The 21,495-nt window shown below is 38.1% G+C and overlaps 1 protein-coding gene across 2 annotated transcripts; it reads right to left on the reverse strand.

The window, feature by feature from the left end:
* Window positions 1-429: 429 nt before the first annotated feature.
* Ldh (Lactate dehydrogenase) lies at window positions 430-20,135 on the reverse strand. Of its 2 annotated transcripts, none has more exons than XM_034983557.2 (7): window positions 19,857-20,135; window positions 8,664-8,791; window positions 8,110-8,227; window positions 6,714-6,838; window positions 5,943-6,165; window positions 4,964-5,205; window positions 430-3,858 (listed from the first exon to the last, which is right to left on the reverse strand). In XM_034983557.2, the coding sequence occupies exons 2-7, from the start codon at window positions 8,784-8,786 to the stop codon at window positions 3,694-3,696; spliced, it is 996 nt and encodes a 331-aa protein (XP_034839448.1). In that variant the 5' UTR covers window positions 8,787-8,791; window positions 19,857-20,135; the 3' UTR covers window positions 430-3,693. The 2 variants fall into 2 exon arrangements, with proteins under 2 accessions (XP_034839448.1, XP_034839447.1); XM_034983556.2 differs by lacking the exon at window positions 19,857-20,135 and adding an exon at window positions 12,436-12,753.
* Between the last annotated feature and the right edge of the window lie 1,360 nt (window positions 20,136-21,495).

Genomic DNA, 21,495 nt, shown 5'->3' on the forward strand with positions numbered 1-21,495 from the left:
GAATTTGTATGTACTAGTCTATATGATCATGTCATGCTTTATCACTCATGGACATAAACACAATTTTAACCTACTTCAAAAATAGGAGGAGGTTCTCAATTTGACTATATTTTTAGGGTTCCAGACCCCAAAAGGAAAAAAAGGTACCCTTATACGAGTAGGATCACTTCGTTGTCGGTCTGTATGTCGTGTCTGTCAAGAAACCTACAGGTATCCCGTTGACCTAGAATCATGAAATTCGGTAGGTCTTATAGCAGACATAAGGGGAAAAATCAAGGCTCTTTAGGTCCATTTTACTTTGATGTTACTGTGTTTCGATTCTCGAATTCTAGCAACATTGGTGAGACGTAAAATCTTATACTACGGGTACAGAACGCCCTACAGCATATAAATGATGTTCAAAATTTTTTAGTAAAGGAAAGAAATAAATGCAACATTCAAATAAATACTGGAACTTTTATTCACTTTTTATTTTAAAGGATTAGCTAAAGAGTAGCTAATCTTAAATAGTACAAAATCGATATAAATATAAATAAATAAAAAATACCATTATGTATCTAAAGAAATTCTTAGTTTAGATAATAATAATAACAAGGCACTTTCCCACCGCCCGACGAGGAAGCGACTAGCTATCGACTATTTTTTCGCTCAAGAAACAAAATACAATACAATACAAAATATATGATTCCGCGTCAAAGACATAACTATGTTAATAGGTAGATGATCACTGTCGGCGAAAGGTCGGCGAGAACTTTCTCACCACTAGTTTGTCACAGCGACAAAAAAAAGATAAAAAAAACTCGCTTAGCGACGCCATCTTGGCGGTCAAAACGCTCGCGCAGTTTTTGCAGCAATTAATTGTAGGTACAGTACCCGGCAGGAAATATTATACATAGACCTTTAGAAAGAGATAGCGGTTTCGTAGAGCGTTGTCTCTGTCGTTGAGACTGACAAAACGTCACACAGGTGTGGGTGACCGAGACAACGCTCTACGAAGCCAAAATCTCTTTCTAAAGGTTGATGTGCAATATTTCCCGCTGACTAGTGTAGGTATGTCTCGCCGACCGGAGCGAGTAAACGCCCATCAACACAAAACTATCCCAACTACTCGCTTCTCGTTGCTCGCGAACTCATTTCTAGTTTTGAACTGTATTAGACTCTCGCTAATCGTCGGCGGGCGGAGCAGTGCCGAAAATCGGGTAGAGCTTGTCATGTACAAAATAAATTCTTTTTTAGGGTTCCGTAACCGAAGGGTGCCAACGCGACCCTATTACTAAGACTCCGCTGTCCGTCCGTTCGTCCGTCTGTCAGCGGGCTGTATCTTGTGAACCTGAACAGTAATAGGCAGAGAGCTAAAATTTTCAATTTTCTGTTGCCGCTATAACAACAAAATATAATACACATTTTAAGATGGCCACCATAATAATTTAAAAACATTAAAAAGTGTTAGATCTTGTACGATGGTACGGAACCTTTCGTGTGCAAGCTTCTCTTAGACCCAACGCAGACGATGGTTTTTTAGCAGACCGATTGAGAAAAAGTCTTTTCGAGTTTGCCTCTGATTTTGTTTTTTATTCTGATACAAGTTAGCCCTTGGCACTTGGCAGCGATCTCACCTGATGGTAAGTATGATGATGTAGTCTAGATGAAAGCGGGCTCACTCGGAAGGGGTATTGTAGTTTCATTAAACCCGTACCCATAATCGGTCCTAAACGGCTTAGATGCAATAAGTAAATAGATTTGAAGTACCTTGCCGATGGTCTTCGCAATTGGGTATTTTCCTACTTTTGAATTTGATAAATATTATTACTTTATTATAACGTAGGATAAAAATATTGACGTACGCTGAAAAAAATATTAAAATCCAACAAAGTTACAGGCATTTTAATTTTGGAGTGGGAGAGTCTTCTATCTCTTTCTCGCAAAACGAAAATTTGTATGAAACCGCACGAAGCTACTATGGCAGTTAGGTGTGACGTCAAAATGTTATATCGCTATCTCTGTCTAATCAGAAATATTTAAAGGCTTATAACTTTTTTGTTATTTGATCGATTTAATTAGTTTTTTCAGTTTACGTCATTATTTTTATCCTAGTTTATAATAAAGTAATGAAAAAATTGGAGTCAAATACCCAATTGAAATGCATATAAAATGCAATTTTAAGTAGATATTAAGATTTAAATGCTAAGAACATTACACATACACATGAATAAAGCAAACATCGAAGAGACAAATATGCTGCTTTACGCCAGAGTAACATATTGCAACATTGAGGCATGCCGCAGGTCTGTATGCTATATATATTATTATTTTTATTCATTATAGGCGCACGCATGACCACGATCACACCTGATGGGAAGTGATGATGTGGCCTAAGATGGGACGCGTTTGTTTAGAAGGTGCCTATTCACTCTTGTTTTAAAGATACCCGGATTATAATTGGCAGGAAACACTGTAGCAAGAATCTTTTTTTATTACAAGTGGCATTAACACTGCAATCACACCTGGTGGTAAGTGATAATGCAGTCTAAGATGGAAGCGGGCTAACTTGAAAGGGGTATGGCAGTTCTATTAAACCTATACCCATTACAGTTTCTACACGGCATCGTACCAATCGCTTGGCGGCACGGCTCTTGCAATAGGGTGGTAACTAGTCACGGCCGAAGCCTCCCACCAGACAATGTCGACCATAAATTGTTGCTTTGGCGTATATCAGCTCTTACATTTACAAGCGTTAACATTCGACATATTTAATGCAAACAACATAAAAATAATACGTTTTAAAATGCTTATGTAACATAAATTAATTATTACCTAATAATACGATTCTTATAATTATTTATTTAACTAGCGCATGTCCAGCGTGTGCTATTACGCTGAAAAAGGAACATGTCCATTTTTGAAAATCTAAAACCACATTTGCATTATTGCCTTTCTAATGAAACCGGTGTTGGAGCACATCGGTTGTATGGTTTCAAAGTCTATAACGGACACAGGTAGGAATTTTTTTTGTGTTTTATATAATAAAGATTACGAATTTTATGAAATACAAAATGAAGTATATGGTATAGTCCGTAAAAAATGACTTTTCATGCACCATTTTACCTCTACGGGTCAACTGTCATGTCAAAAGTACGGTTCACCTTAAAAATAAGGACCAAAATCGTACTATTGACATGAAATATGACGCAAAAGTTAAAATGGCGCGCGAGGAGTCATTGTTATTTAACTGCTCAAACTGTCTCATGTATGACAGTGAAAATATTAGTCCAAGATCAACATTTTGTTTCTCAGAAAATAAGTAACTGGGACCTTCGAGCAGCGAATACGCTAACTAGTGTCCACTGAATGTAACATAGCCACCGAGCGCATTTGACATTTATTTTTAATCCATTGAAGGTTTTCTACTAAAAATTATTTTGATGTCACTCAACGAAGCAGCAATGTAGAACCAACCAATGTAAAATGAACTTTGTGGCTATCATTCAGTATTAGACACTGAGTTAGCGAATTACCCCGCTGAAACGAAGATTACAGTGTGTATAGTATAATAGTACGCGACAAGTCGAGAACGCGATCGGGGTGGGGACCCAGTGTGGCCGAGTGCGGGCGCTATGCGGGTATGCAGGGCATCCCCTCGCCTCATACCCCGATTGCGACCTCGACCTGTCGCGAACTATACTTCCAGCTGACTTAGAACTTGATGCCGACTTGCACTTGGGCCATGAGATGTGCGGACTTGCGGAGCTGGTCGAGTTCCTTGTCGGTGAGGGGCTGGCGGATGACGTCAGAGACGCCGTTGGTGCCCAACACGCACGGAAGGGACAGGAATACGTCTTCTTCTATGCCGTGCTCTCCCTGCAACGAACAAATGTTTGTTGACACGAACCATAGACATTAGAAGTATTCGTCTTGGGGCAATTATACACGAGCCACCGCACGGGGCGATTAGCGTTGCAGCAAGTTAATACAGCCGCTATATCGTAACATAGCGGAACCGACGACATGGCCAAATAGTCCTCTGCAAAACCTGAGTCTTGTTGTGCGGTGTCGTTGAATGAGTAAACGACCCACAGAGATATGTGGCGGTCGAAGTATCATCGCATTGTATCGCGCCATGGCGTGGCTCGTGCAAAAACGTCCTCACTGATGTAACCAACAGACTATGAGATAGTGCACAAATGGTGCAGAGCGAAACAAACAACTTCGCTTCCATTAAATACCTCACGCCTTTCTTCTCATTAGGAAGGGCGTTCCGAACCAGTGGTAGATTCATATGACGATTCTGAGCCTCAATAGCTCAACCGGTAAAGGAGTGGACTGAAAACCGAAAGGTCGACGGTTCAAACCCCGCCTGTTGCACTATTGTCGTACCTACTCCTAGCACAAGCCTGACGCTTAGTTGGAGAGGAAAGGGTCAAATTAGTCATTTAACATGGCTAATATTCTTTTTAAAAAAAACACTTGTAGAAGTTTAATTGAATAAAAATGTTTGTATTTCTATAGTCCGCAACAGGTGCAGATGGCAATCGAGGTGTGAGGCGGGGGGACGCCCCACACACCCGCACGTCACCCGCGGCCACCCGCACCGTGTTAGCGCGGGGGCTATACGGGATTTTGAAGCAATGATGCAGTCAGTCTATGATCAGTTTATTTTAATAAATAAAAATTAAAAAATGATGGAAACGGGTCAAACTACAACTGTAGATTTGTTGAACCGATATTATACCACGCACGCACTGAAGCCTCCTACCAGCCTGGTTAATAATAACCTCATAGGGTCTTTACCAGGTTGTCCTGGAGTCGCTGCCAGTTCTTACCTTCAAATAAGTGGAGACATAAGGAGGAGGATGGCGAGTATGGCTATCACAAGCTGTGCGAGCGAGAAGCCAATAACCTATCAACTTTATGACTACCTACGCACTCTTCACCACATTGTTGTGAAGTTCCTGCCAGTTCTTACCTTCAAGTAAGTGGAGACAGCATGCACGCTGTTAGCGTTGGTCAGGATAGCCCTTGCAAGCTGTGACAGCGAGAGGCCAATAGCCCATGAAGTATAGCCCTTCAGCTTGATGACTTCGTAGGCACTCTTCACCACATTTTCATGTAGTTCCTGCCAGTTCTCTGGATCGGTGTCCGTACCTATCTTCTGGTTGAGATCGCTCAAGCGGACGCCGGCTACGTTCACGCCTGACCACACGGGTACTGAAGAGAAAACTTTCATTAACATATGCGTAAAATTGATGAGTACAGAATTTCAACTCCTGCAGAATTGATAAGTGGCAAAATGAAGGTTAATTATGAAATCCACATGTAATTATTACACTTGGATTTCATTAAAATAACGTAGAAGAAAGGATTATACAGAAATCACTGGAAAATAGGCTGCAAGTAAGCTGCATAAGAATCGATCCGTAAATAGCGAGCAAAAAGAAAAAGTCGGCACATCGCGAAAAACAAGGGCCGACTGATCAACGAATCGTGTGCTAGAAGAAGGTGAGGTAGAAACCTCTTCACGCCTCCTTTGTCAATTTTTAGGTAAATTGAGTGCTGCACAATTTTCAAGGCATACCCATACTGCAAGTCACTCTCACTACACAAATATACATAACCCTAAATTGAGAACCTTCTGTTTGAAGAAACCCTAAGTCCACAATAATCATGCTACAAAGTAAGGTAGGGTTCTATACCCGAAGGGTGCCAACAGGACTCCATTACTAAGTCTCTGCTGTCCATCTGTCCGTCCGTCCGTCTGTCAGTCAGCGGGCGATATTTCATGATCTGTTTTGAAATTTTTAGAGTTGCCACTATAACAACAAAAAATAAAAATTGCAAAATTGCTGCAATAAAAAATAAAATAAAAAAAGTGTTATTTTTTGTGCGATGGTACGGAACCCTTCATGTGCGAGTCCGACTCCCACTTGACGGGTTTTTCTACTTACCACTACTGTCTCCATGCTCCCCGATGATGTAACCATGGCAGGATGTAGCAGCTACACACAGCTTCTCTGACAGCAGGTATCTGAATCTAGCAGAGTCTAGGTTAGTCCCGGAGCCAATCACGCGGTGTTTAGGCAGACCGCTGATCTTCCATGTCACGTACGTGAGGATGTCTACTGGATTACTCGCAATTATGAAGACCGCTTCTGGACTGTATTTAACCAGCTGAAACATTAGACAGAACCACCATTATTTCAACCCATTGCTGGCCCAGAGCTGAGTACGAGTTTTCTATCAGAATGACAAGGGCCACAAGGGACTTAGGCCACAATCACTGTGCTTTTCAATGCAGATTAGCAGGTGAACACCTTAACACTATGGGGAAACCTCAGGCGTGTAGTTTTCACAATGTTTTCCTTCACAAAGCAAGTAAAGAAACTATAACTCTGATATAATGTAGCTATGTATCTATTAGCTACATTATATCCGAGTGTCCGATATAGTATTTATAGTCCGATATGTAAGTGTGAGAATTTTCAAAACTGAATCATTAGTTATCTATAGTACGCAATAGGTCGAGATGGCAATGGAGGTATAAGGCGGGGGGACGCCCCGCACACCCGCGCCATCCCGCACTGGCTTAGTGCGGGGCCTATGCGGGGCTTCCCCATCCAGATTGCTATCTCAACCTGTCGCATACATTAAATACAAAATCACAAACAAACAAATTTACCTCTCTATAATAGAAGTATAGATTAAAAAGCAAGATATACCTGGGGGATAATATTCTTCAATACATCAGTGTTCCTCTGCACGAGGTCCAGCCGCGATTCACCTTCACGCTGCCGCACGCCCGCTGTCACCACACAGATCTTGGAGCCAGCAGAGATTGCGTAATCTGAAACATGAGAGCATTATAAAATGAGCATTATAAAAGCAATACTATAAACAATGTCAAAATAGGCTCTAATTTATCGTTAAAAAGACGAAAAAGCTTTGTTTGCTTTTTACAATATCCTTTTGCACTATTCTTTTTACAATATCCTTTTGAAGTATTCTTTCAATTAAAGTGATTTTTCTCAGAAAAGAGTAGGTACGACAATAGTGCAACGGGTGGGATTTGAACCGGCGACCTTTCGGTTTTCAGTCCACTCCTTTAACCGTTGAGCTATCGAGGCTTTTCTTCTTGTGTTTGACTTTCTTTGGGATGTGTACTGAACTAAGATATTTATGCAACAAAATAATAAAGTACCTATCAAAAGCTATTTACATCATAGGTAGGTGAGGAAGGTTTACATTTTTCAAAATATTTTAAAGATCGGCTAGCGATACAACGGTCAGCTCAATAAAAATTAATTCGCCTTCCGTCGGTTGGTCGGCTAGACACTTCCAATGTTTTAACAATGAAATACTTAAATGAATCAATAAAGTTTATTCATTTCTGGAGCAACACTACGGTTAAATATAAATATGTAACGAGAATAAGAGGCTGCTTACTTATCAGACTTATAGCCTCTGTAATCCTAAAAACGGTTTTATTTAGTAGTTTTATGCCGGCTTGATATTCAGCCAAAAAACGCCTAAAACATTGTAAATCACTTCGCAAACACTGCTAAGAATTGTCTTTATTTTTGATGTGGCTGTGTTTTGTCATCTAAATAAACAAGAAATTCCTAAAAATCAATTCAATTCAATTCCCAATTATTGACCCTAAAAATCAATAAAAAAAATATTTTTAATTGTTTATAACCTTAAAATTTTGACAATGACAGGAACATGACATTTACTCACAGATCACAGAGTACTTATCATTTTTGTTCAACTGACTTTACGGCTCTGGGTTCTAGTCTTTTTTGAGCATGAATATGTCATGAATGTAGGAAATAAGGAATCATTCATTCATCCATATCTGGTCCATTTTCGTAGAAAACCATAAGAAAACCTTCAATGGATTAAAAATAAATGTCAAATGATCTCAGTGGCTATCATTTAGTGTTGAGCACTGAGTTAAGGAATCACCCCGCCGCGGCCGGCCGCGCAGGTAGAAAAATGTTACTTGTAAGGACAAGCCCAGGGAAGTACCTAGCCTCAAGGCCCGTTTAGTTTTTCCTCTATCACATCTGAAGATGATATTATAGTGAACGGTAGTGATATCTCATATCTCCGTACCTGTGCTAGCCTGGATCCTCGCGTTCTTCATGAAAGCGGACCCGTGCTGCAGGTCCATCATCTCTCCTTTCAGTTTATCCTCCATCACGTCCACAAGAGCGATATTGTTGGTCACACCCTGAGGAATTTAGAGTCAATAGAATCTAGAATAGAACTGAAAGTGCTTTCGAATTGAAGTGGTTCGAAATGCCCTTTCTGTTTTTAATTCCATGACAATTATCCCTAATCGATTTCTACACGTCAGCGTACTGGAACGCTGAATCGCTTAGATACACGGTTTTGTCAGTTGGTAGGTAACTAGCCACGGCCGAAGTCTCCCACCAGACCGGCAAAGCCGTGCCGCCAAGCGATTTAGCGTTCCGAAACGATGCCATGTAGAAACCAAAGGTGTATGGGTTTAATAAAAACTGCCATACTCCTTCCAGGTTAGCCCGCTCCCACCTTAGGCTGCATCATCACTTACCATCAGCTGAGATTGCAGTCAAGGGCTAACTTGTATCTGAATTTTTAAAAAAAAGGGTGTTACTGATATTTAGGTTGATGATGATAGTTACCTGTGTGAGCATGGAGAACACGGCGGCCATGCCGACTTGGCCGGTGCCCACCACGGTCACCTTGTTGCCCGTGTCATCGGCCTTCGGCTGCACCGGCTGGAAGAGCTGCTCTAACGTCGCCATTTTAGCTGGAAACAAGAAAACAAACCGGTCAAGTGCGAGTCAGACTCGTTTTTTTCATTCCGTATTTCAAAAGGAATAAGGAACCCTTATAGGATCACTTCGTTCTGTCTGTCTGTCTCTCTGTCTGTCCATCAAAACCTATAGGGTATTTCCTGTTGACCTAGAACCATGTGTGTACCTTATAGCACTAGTAAAGGAAAAAACCCGAACACCATGTAGTTTGTATTTATGGTTGCATCATTAAAATTTATTGTTTTCTAAATTTTATTATTTTACATGGCGGTCATTTTGAAAAGGTACACAATATGTATATACACCGTGGCGTGTGGAAGTCCCTACAAGACCTATGTCCAGCAGTGGACGTCTATTGGTTGATGATGATGACACAATATGTTGTTATAGCGGCAATAGAAATACACAGCCTGTGTAACTTCCAACTCACTACCTATTACGGTTTATGAGATACAGACAGGGCTCGGAGCGTACAGGTGCCAGGCCGGCACCACGGAGGAGCAGCAGCGGGGATCTTAGCTGTCCTAGTGACGTCAAACCCCTGAGGGGGGAGAGTGAGCATAAGGGACAAGGAAGAGACAAAAGTAGTAGTAGGGAGTCATGAAGGCGCCCCGGGAAAACGTCAAGAGCAAGTAACGAACGGGGCACGGGCGCCCTACCGCGATTCGGCCCATATAACCGAGAGGTTGGTTGGGCCATGGGAGGTGGAGGGTTGTCGCAGGTTCATGAGACGCTGATGGATATAGGGACAGACGGACGGATAGCGGAGGCTTAGCAATAGGGTCCCGTTTGCGCTCTTTCGGTACGGTTTTGTTTTGTAACTTTTTGGTTAATCAAAAAGTTATTGGAAAGTCCACTGGAAAAGTTGGAAATTTGGATGGTGTTTTTGTATGAAAAGCTCAATACACATTTCATTTTTCTAACACACTAACTCATAATCGCTTAGCGGCACGGCTTTGCCGGTAAGGTGGTAAATTAGCCACGGCAGAAGCTTTCCAACAGACCAAGTCAGAGACAGTTTAGTAACAAAAAGTTCTCAAATTGCCCCTACATCGAACCCGGGACCTCCCACTTATAAGACCACAATGCTCACTACTGCGCCAGGGACTTAACTGTAGTAATAAAAAATTACCCTTAAATTGATATTGTCTATAAAACAATATTCTAACATGCTGCTGACGTAATATATTTAACATTCTCGTTGGTTTTTTTAAAGTATCAAAATCATTATAAAGGCGCGATATCAAAACAGGGAATCAGCTTCAGTGTAATCATAATGAAATTGCATTGCGATAGAAAAAAACAGCCTAGTGCGAGTCAGACTCGCGCACCGAGGGTTCCGTATTACAGTCGTATTTTTCCGGCATTTTGCATGATAAATCAAAAACTATTATGCATAAAAATAAATATAAATATTTTTTAGAATGTCGGTACAAGTAAACCCCTTTCATATTATACCCCATTTGGTTTATAGTTATCTAACTTTTAAAATTGAAAATACTAATATTTTTTCATAGACACATTTAAATGTGATGATGTGATAATGTGTGATGCAACCACAAATTCACTTTCCTTCCTTGTGCTATAAGACCTACCTATTTACCAAATTTCATGATTCTAGGTCAACGGGAAGTACCCTATAGGTTTTCTTGATTATAGACACGACGGACAGACAGACAGACTACAAAGTAATCCTATAAGGATTCCTTTCTTCCTTTTGAGGTACGGAACCCTAAAAATGTTTTCGGTGTTTAGTAGCAAATTATTATAAAGACGCGATCACAGAACAGATAATCAGTTTAGCGTATAATCATTATAAAATTGCATTATGACAAGAAAAAATCCCTCATACTCATTTAGTGTTTAGTAGCAAATTATAATATTATAAAGGCGCGATCACAGAATAGCGAATCACTTCGTAGGTAGAATTTCGACTACGTACGGGTGCGTTGCGGTACGATAGAAGTAAGTTGCAGAAGGAACCAGGTCAAAAAGTTCTTGGGCACATTCTCCAAAATAACGTAGAATAGGTAGGTAGATAGATAGGCAGGCAACTTTGCGTCGATGCAATATTCCAAACTTTAAAGCCTAGACTAGAATTGACTAGCGCCAGCGCTTCGTCACCAATGAGTCTCCACAAAACTGACATGCAATCATGGAGTCCACTTTAAAAATATATTTTTTTCTTTTTTTTTTAATAGAGATAGCGAGCAAACGGTTAAGTGATTACCGCCGCCCATGAACATTTGCAGCACCAGAGAAACTGCAGATGCGTTGCCGGCCTTTTAGGAATTTGTTGGTCCGCCCCTTGAATAACCCCATGTTGTAATCTAGAAATATTTCACCGATACATTGTTTACAATTGAGTCTTCTCGATGTAGACATTACGTATACCTACATAATTATATTTAGGTACCTATAGGGTATTAAATAACTACAGCATATCAATAAAAACAAGGACATCGGCCATAAAATGGATTATTAAAATAAATGTGCATATAGTTATAGGTACGTATATGTAATTTATGATTACTATATTACATATACATGTTATATCGTTATAATATCTCGAAAAGACTTAAATAGCCATAGATAGCATTCTATTTAACGCACCATAATAAAATACGTTCGTACTTCGCTCGTATCCTGAAAAATTTTAAGTTATGATGAAGCAGGCGTTATTTTGCGGAAGTCTATGATAGAGGTACACAAGGAACAACAAATCTGCCAAAAACACAAATCTGCACAATACACAATCGCAGGTGAATTGTGAATTGTGTAGCCCTGAGGATGCTCCAGTGTTGGAGAGATTTGTGTGGTGTTGTATTGTGCTGATGCGTATTGCACTCTTCTTCATGTACTATCTACCTACATGATATAATATTATTATGTTCACATTGCATGTTGCACGTTATACCGTATTATCTATATCAATTCCGTTTTGGCGGATTGAAACGGATTAAACGTCTTGTTTCTGCTGAATTAAAACGTTTCCTCGATATTTAAAAAACCTAACGTGAATAGAATCGAGGGTAACAATTATTTTAGTTGCGTAAAGAGAAAAAATCACCAAAAAACCAAACCAAAAACAATAAAATATTATAGGATGCACTACAAATAAATAATCATTTAGGTTACGAAGAAACTAAATAAATGCATAATTATTTATTTTCTCAATCCAAATAAAAACTGCAAGTCGGACTCGCACACAAAAGGTTCCGTACCACAGTACGGAGTACGGACAGCAGGTATTTGTATAGCGCGAACTCGCCATCCTCACATAAACTACAACAGTTTCTAGAGGATGGCGAACTGTGTATTTTAAATGTAAGTATTATTGAATTTTCCGTCAACAATAAATTTAAAAAAAAAAGTAGGTAGGTACAAGAAAATTAACTTTCATGACTGTCATTTTCATAGTTATATGTTGTTATAGCGGCAATAAATATACACATTCTGTGAAAATTAGCATAGCTCTTTACATACCACGGCTTACTAGATATAGCCCGCTGACAGACACACATACGGACGAACTTAGTACCTAGGTTCTATAGGGTCCCGTTGGCACCCATCGAGTACGAAAGCCTCAAAAACTAACTTCAACTTTTAGTAACTTCAACTATTAATAAATACTCACTTCTATCCCTATATGAGCCAGGAAAACCATTGCAATTGTTTAAACCGTTCGCAGGCATTTTCAGTTATTTATTTTATACCTATTTTTATTTAAATTTTAAAAATCCCCAAAATTATTTTCAAAATATTTATAACACTAAAAATTAAATTTTAAAAATCCCCAAAATTGTTGTACCAAATATTTATAACACTAAAAATTAAATTCACAGCACACGATTTGATGTCACCCGAGAGTCGAGACTAATGCAAAATTCTGAACTGAAGTAATTCAAAGCAGTGTTGTACACTGAATGAGTGTTGAAAGTATAGAGCAGTTGGATTAAATACAGGGGTTGACTGCGTAGTCGTGAACTGTGGTACAGTGTAGTTTTGTTTGATGCAGCTTTCGTTCAGTGGTGGGGATCGTGAAGATTATATTCTAAGAGCTGGCAGCTACTTCGACTAGGGCCCGGTATCCACTTAAGTGGATAAGAGTGGAGCTGAACGGAGCTGAGACTTGTTCGGCCGGCCAATCTAATTATTGATAGATGACGTGAAAAAATTATCACATCATCTATCGAGAATCTGAAAAACATATCTCCGCTTTGGCGGACACCGAGCCTTACGTGTTACTAAGACTTCAATTTTGTGAATTGTGCAACAGTTTCATAGTAATGAAGAGATTATTTATCATGACCCGGCAATGTTAGCGCGGTTGCAACATAATCCCTAAAAAAAACTTAATTTGCTTTTACAAAGACGTTTGAATTATTATTTAACTTTGTTGATCTTTAACATATTGACATAAAATATAAGAAATAGTGCGTATATAAATAATCTGTATGCGCCGTTAAAGTAAAACTAAACACGTATTTTTGAAAATGAACCGGCAAAAGGTTTTCGTCATAATATCATATACTAAACTTAGTAGGTAAGTAAAAAATAGAGCTTGTAATCTATGACACTAATAACTCAGTATACCAACTAGACAAAAGACGGAGGAACGGACTGTTTGACGCGGAAATGTCGTATGAACGTTACTCCGACCGAAAAAAAGATCTGAGTTACTCGCAAGTCGCGGGAAAATTCTCCTAAATACCTTAACAATATATAATGACTGTCGTATCAGGCAGTTTCGGTAGTAGTTAATAGCCCCCAGGTCAGTGTATAGTTCATGAATCATGATATTCAATGGGAGTAGATAGATACCTAACACGTAACAGGTTAGTCAATATAGCTACCAGCTCTTGGAATATTAGTTCAACATACGAGTGATCCAAATTTAACAGGGCACGTCGGGTTTCGATTGTTGCACATGCTGCGAAGCACGTTTGCAATTTGGCATCATCTGGTTTAGAATAGGTCAAAACCGCCACCTATAGACGCCTAATAGCCGGATACCCCCGATCGCCAAGCTTAGGCAGTTGCTTAGCATAAAAGTCGGACCACTCCCGTTTGATACCCTCATTCCGCACATTTTTTTTATTTTTATTTATTTATTTATAAGTATAAAGTCTTGATTACGTGACTTTTGAGTCCTCCATACACAACAAAGCATTCTCCCCTGTCCCCCGCCAACATTTTTTTGTTTTCACGCAAAACCTTGAATATGCGTACCTACCTACTCTTGGGGTTGAATTCTCTGTGGAATAGGTACAGCGATTTACGCGATAGGCAAATTAGAAATCTTTATATCCTAACTAGATGATGCCCGCGACTTCGTCCGCGTGGATTTAGGTTTTTGAAATTCCCGTGGGAACTCTTTGATTTTCCGGGATAAAAAGTAGCATATGTCCTTCCCCGGGATGCAAGCTATATCTGTACCGAATTTCGTCAAAATCGGTTGAACGGATGGGCCGTGAAAGACTAGCAGACAGACAGACAGAAAGACAGACACACTTTCGCATTTATAATATTAGTATCCTAATGTGTGTGTAGTGGGAATGACTATGATCCAACTGAATGACTGATAAGAGATCCATTCTCAGTAGTGAGTGATGGGCTGATGATAATGATTTGCTGTCGTACCATCTAAATCGCTCAGCTCTTGCCGCTTTTATTAGTTAATTTCATAGCCGAAAAACAGAGATTTTTTGCTCTCTGAATGAGCTCACAAAAATGTCGCATTTAGAACTCACTATAAGGACAGTGTTCACTGTACCCTGTACACTACTACTACTGTACTGTACTGTGTACACTGTACTGTAGCCGGCAAGAAATATTATTCGTCTATCTTTAGAATGAGATTTCGGCTTTGTAGAGCGTGGTCTCTGTCACTCTTACCTATGTGAGGTTTTGTCGGTCTCAACAACAGATACAGCGCTATCTCTTTCTAAAGTTCGATGTACAATATTTCCTGCCGGGTACTGTATAAGTTTTAAAATAAATGGTAATGTAGGATAACAAAAACAAGATCGTGAGCTAAAAATATAATTCCTAAATGGAAATCGACTCGAGGCCAAGGAAATCAGCACAACATATTTTCCAGAAGTTATATTTAGTTTGACCAGAATGAATTGGGACACATGCGAATTTTTAATCCGTAAATATCAAAATCATTACTCAGTAGGATTATAAATGCGAAAATGTGTTTGTTTGTTGGTTTATTGGTTTTTTTGTTTGTCCTTCAATCACGTCGCAACGGTGCAACGGATTGACGTGATTTTTTGCATGGGCATAGATAAAAAGTAGCCTATGTCACTCTCCAGGTCATTACCTGGAGAGTGACATAGGCTACTTTTTATCCCGGAAAATCAAACAGTTCCCACGGGATTTCTAAAAAACCTAATTCTACGCGCACAAAGTCGCAGGCAGCAGCTAGTTATAAATAACTTTGAAGTTTGAATGCCGCTGTGGAAATAAATTTTAGGCAAAGACAACAGAGATTATTTTGCTTTTTAATTGGACGGTCTATAACAGTGATCGCGAAAATAGGAGCTTAAGAGTGCTCTCCATGGTCCCTCCAAGTCGAGCGTGAGCGTATGATGTTCCAATCAACATTTACGGGGGAAAGGGAGAAGGGCGATGTTTTAAAAAAATAATTCAATGTATTATTTGTTTTTACATGGTATATTTGAATATTTCCGCACGAATTTGCCTCATTTGGCCTAAAATAGGGTCAATTTGTTAAAATAATTTAAAGGGTAAATTTTTAAAATAAGTGTAAGTAATATTGATAGGCCAATCCGCACTTGGCCAGCGTGGTGGACTACGGGCAAATCCTTCTCATACTGAGAGGATACCCGTGCTCTGTAGTGAGCCGGCGATGGGTTGATCATGATGAATAATAATAGGTATTAATTATTGTCGGGGATAAATAATTTTTTTTTTCATTGTACCTATGCGACATTAAATTATTGGATATTATTACATATTAAATTACATATAAAATACAGATAAAAAACAAGTAATAATTAAGTAGACCTAGGTCTAGTAGACGTATGAATGATATATATATATATCATTCATACGTCTACTCTCTATGTCTCGATAAATGGCTTAGTTTTAGATCTAAAATATATATTAATACGTAAAAGCGCGTATGAAGTGTAACCTTAAAGCTTTCTCGCGTTTCGCTAGAGGTCATTGTCAAGGGCGCAATAGTAGGTGTGGTCATGTACGATCAAACAGGGGTCATGCCAACTCTTCATCCACATGCGAGTAGATACGATTCGAGTAGTACATTCGCCGAGTTTCTTGCTGGTTCTTCTCGGTAGGAACGGCATTCCGAACCAGTGGTAAATTAAAACTACCCGACTATTCAAAAGCACTTGTAAAAAGTTTACTTTAATTAAACATATTATATTCTATTCTATTCTATTCTATTGTAATGTTGGATCCGTCTACGTTGGTAGCAAATTTTTCGTAACCTTTTTTAATTTTTTTATTTAATTTTTCGGAACATGTTATTTGGTGAAGGTGATCGATCCCTTCCATTTAACACATCATCATTATCAACTCATCGCCGCCGGTCAAAAGTCAAAGTCAAAGTCAAATGATTTATTCAAAATAGGTAATAAATTACTCTTATTGATTGTCTGGTATAGTGTTAGATTTGTAAGATAATATAGTGGTGATAATTATAACGCAAACTTAAAACTAAAGCTACGAGGGTTCCAAACGCGCCCAGGTCTGAGAAGAGCCCACAACAAACTCAGCCGGGTATTCTTTTTATTATCACCACTTTACAAATTTATTGAAACTTATTAGAACTATCACAAAGTCGTTAAGCAACTCATTCCCAAGCTTGCTTATCATTTAAATAATCCTTTACATTGTAATAGGATTTTTCAATTAGTTTACGTTTTATGAAAACTTTGAACTTGTTGAGAGACATCTCCAATATGTCTTCTGGAAGCTTATTATAGAAACGTATGGAATTACGAGCAAATGAATTGCTAACTTTACTGAGCCTAGAGGCGGGAATTACAAGTTTATTTTTATTTCTAGTATTTATATTATGACAGTCACTTTTTTTTTTAAATTTATTTATGTTTTTATGTACGTACAGTAAATTTTCAAAAATATATTGATTATGCACTGTCATAATTTTAACTTCCCTAAATTTAGTTCTCAGCGACTCTCGTGGCCCCATACTGTATATGGCTCGAACAGCCCTTTTCTGCAGCACAAAAATAGAATTAATATCAGCAGCATTACCCCATAATAATATACCATATGACATAATGCTGTGAAAGTAACTAAAATATACTAGTCTCGCAGTTTCTATGTCTGTCAACTGGCGAATCTTTTTTACCGCATATGCGGCAGAACTAAGTCTGTTCGATAAGTTATTTATATGAGAGCCCCATTGAAGTTTTGCATCTAACGTTATTCCAAGAAAAATAGCGGTATCCACTAAATCTAATTCCTCATTATTAAGTTGCACAGTGGTTTTCACCTGCTTAACATTTGGTAAAGTGAATTTAATACACTTTGTCTTTTTCCCGTTGAGAAGCAGGTTATTAGCTTCGAACCACTGTACTAACTTGGTGAGAGAATTGTTTACTTCATCAAAAGTTGTTAAGTATCGATTGATTTTAAATAAAAGTGATGTATCATCAGCAAACAAGACTATCCCGTAATTGTCCTTAGCGAGGTAAGGAAGGTCATTGATGTAAATAAGGAACAGAAAAGGTCCTAAGATGGAACCTTGTGGCACCCCCATTTTTACAACGGATCCGGGAGATCGCTTTCCATTCACGTCTACCCTTTGTATTCTATCATTTAGGTAAGAACTCATCAATTCCAATGCTGCACCCCTAATTCCATACCCTATAATTTCCCTAGGTCCACTACTGAGAACTCCTTTTGGAATGAGAACGCTATTAGGTCCATTACGATGGCCAAGTGCGGATTGGCAGACTTCACATACCACATATAACTATATGTATACACATGTATATGGACAACTCTCAATCATGCAGGTTTCCTCACAATGTTTTCTTTGACCTCCGAAAAGTTAGAAGCGTGTACCCAGGACCGAACCCTGGACCCCTCGAATAGGAGGCCGATGTATTAAACTTTAAGGCTATCACTGATCTTATGACTTACCTTGCCTTTTAGAATAATGCGGGGGACTCCTATGAGTTTATCTATTTTTCCTTATAAACAAACAAACATTTGGGTAGGTATTTAGTACATGTAGATTTCTATACAATACCTATGACTAATACCTATTCATGCTTATTTCGTTTTATACGCTGGATAACAATATTTATTCATATAAAATCTTTGAATTATAAAAATATTATCATCCATTGTTTGATGTATGTTAACGGAATACAGGTAACAAGTAAAGCTTATCAGTACCCTTATTATAAATGCGAAAGTGTGTTTGTTTGTTGGTTTGTCCTTCAATCACGTCGCAACGGTCCAACGGATTGACGTGATTTTTGCATGGGTATAGATAAAGACCTGGAGAGTGACATAGGCTACTACTATCCCGGAAAATCAAAGAGTTCCTACGGGTTTTTTGAAAACCTAATTCCACCAGGACGAAGTCGCGGGCATCAGTTAGTTTCAAATATATTTTCATTGGTCAAAACGGACCGAAGTTAAAACAATATTTTATTAATTTTTAGCTAGTAAGTATCTCAAATTGATTTTCTTAGGGATAAATCCCTGTACTTTTCGGCTTCGGCCGAAAGTGGTGACGATGGCTGCGGCCGAAAATTGATCTACAGGCGGACACTAGTAGTAACATACCAAAAGAACTTCCATAAACAACGACCTCAATGACCTCAACAGACAAGGTCAAACACATTGACCCTAAACGATAGATGTAGAAAATTTAAGTAATGCTAAGTAGATGTAATATGATGTAGGTACGTCATTGAATTATTATGATCTGCGTAAATTTCTCAAAGGATGTACCTAGGTACTTAATAAGTGTAAGTAACAAGACTAATAAATATTAATTAATGGGTAACTAATTTAACACTTACATTTTACGTTAGAAATGTTAGTTTAGGTACCCTTAGTAACTTTTTATAATAATACTAGCTGCCCTGGCGAACTTCGTTCCGCCTAGCAGTCGATTCAATTTTTTTTAATTATTCTCTCCGTAAGAACCATCCTCGTACTTCAAGGAATATTATAAAAAAAGAATTAGCGAAATCGGTTCAGCTGTTCTCGAGATTTGCGATGAGCAACACATTTAGTGATTCATTTTTATATCATAGAGACTAACTAATATGAATATTTAAAACAATGTGAATTAGGTATTAATATTTTCAAAACTATTTCTTGCACAGTTGTATACATATTATATTGAGTGCTAAAATTGATTTGCGTAATATAATAGTTAAAATAAAACTAACAGCACGTAAATAAAACCTGTGTAAATTGTTTTTATTTTCAACCCCTTCTTGCAAAATTTAATTTTAATGAGTGGATTTAATATAAATTGTAATTATTTTTTTCGTGAGTTATTAAACATTTAATTAATTTATAAAGAATGAGTTCAATAAAAGTAAAAAAAGATTCCGACGAATTAAGAACCTCTTTTTTTTGAAGTCGGTTAAAAATGAAAACTGTTTTGTAACAAATATTAGTAAAACTTTTCAAAAGTATCTATCTACTTAACAAAAAAATTAAACTAAATTGTGTTTTAATTTTAAACCCGTTGCATCTATTGCACATTTTTATATTTAGTGTAATTTTAACACTAAATTATGTAGAGTAGGTGCCTATCTAAAGAGTTTAAATAAAAGTTTAAATGAAAATTATTTTGAAACAGCCATAATCGAAACTTTTCAAAAATAAGGTAGGTACATAGTACTTAAGTATCTATAAAGAGTTTTCATTTTCATCACTCAATGAAATAAAATTAAAATTAAAATAAAATTGTGCAATAAAGGCATTGCACAATTTAATTTCAATATTGAGTGTCGATGTCGAATGTATTTCGCCGGTGCGTGTAAATATTACGTGGGAACTTACAGTTGTATGGATGAGTGTATGGTCACTCGTGCCACAGGTCACGTAGAGGCGACGATTGGTGGTTGTATGGATGGCGGGCCGGCGGCGCTCAGTCAAGGTGACCTTCAACAAATTCGTTTTAGAAGCCACGCCATCGCGCATGCCTGTAGAACCAGCCATGCAGAAATCCACTCTAGCATGTATGGTAAACAGTCGAATTTAGATTAACCAGACAATTTTGATACAGGATAATTGAACCGGCGCGTTAATTCATAGTCAGTAATGTATGAAATCGAAAGTGTTTCATATTATGGTATCGTCAGCTTTCATAGACGTGCTGACTTGCAACGTAGGTCAGAAGACTTCCAGCATCTATAGTAAGTAAATGTCCTTCCGACCGAATTTCGATCACGGCGTGGGCCCAATCTCAGAAGGGGCTAGCCATCCGCGGAAGATATTATTAAATGGTAGGTAGGTATAGATCGACTTCGTCCGCGTGGGCTACAGAAATTTCAAACCCCTGTTTTACCCCTTTAGTGGTTGAATTTTCAAAAAATATTTCTTAGCGGATGTCTACGTCATAATAGCAATTTAGTTTGAACTGTGCGTTGATAGATCAGTCAGTCAGTCACCTTTTCCTTTTATATATATAGATATAGATTTATATATATAGATTTTTTACAAGTCCGAATGTATTTGTTGGAAAGTTGTTGGCTCATGTGTAGATGCTTTATTAAGAGTGGCATTGGACCGTTGCAGTTTTATCTGATAGGAAATACCTACTCCTGATAAGGATTTATCAATCATGGTAGGTACGACTCCCCTATCGGATTCAGCATAATATGATCCGTGATATCGTGAATAAAGAATATGCGTGTGGTTGAAAATTAAAAAAATAAAATTTAGCCGCACGAACCGTCTATCTACTCTTCATAGTGTTTTGCGACTCCACCGACTCCAAAAAATATTACTATAGAACTACAATAACTCTTGTATACGTAATATATTGGGTAATAAATTAAATTATTTTTTACTTTTTAGTGTTGGTGGTTATTGAAGTCGGTTTTTATTATTTTTTGAATTTTTTTTATTTCACAATTTTTAGTGGCCCCATCGTACTAAAATATGATATGCCTGGTTAAAAACCTACTGTTTCAAAGGATCATTATAAATCGGTTCATATTTGGCGAAGAAATCGCGTAACAAACATACAAAAAGACATACATTCGAATTGAAAACCTCCTCCTTTTTTCAAGTCGGTTAAAAATATGCTATGCCTGGTTAAAACCCTACTGTTTACAAAGCAATTACACTGATCGCGAGCAATTTACTCTTATTAATTGAGGAGTTCCGTTCTCCATCTCCGAAGATACCTAATTAAAATCTTTACCTAATTAAAATGGGACCACTTCGGAAGTATGTCCTACAAAACAAAAAAAGAATCATCAAAATCGGTTCATAATTGACGGAGTAATCGCGTAACGTTTGAAGTCGGTTAAAAAATGCCCGAGCTCGAACCATTTGCCGAATACCGATAGTGGAGCTGTACCACTATATAGATATTTAAGGTTTTATCACAATTTAGGATTATGGTCCATATTTTCATAGACATAAGATTAAAATTGCACCCAAACGATTTTGTTATATCAAATGCATCGAC

Source organism: Maniola hyperantus, chromosome Z (genome assembly GCF_902806685.2).
Source record: "Maniola hyperantus chromosome Z, iAphHyp1.2, whole genome shotgun sequence".
NCBI lineage: Eukaryota > Metazoa > Arthropoda > Insecta > Lepidoptera > Nymphalidae > Maniola > Maniola hyperantus.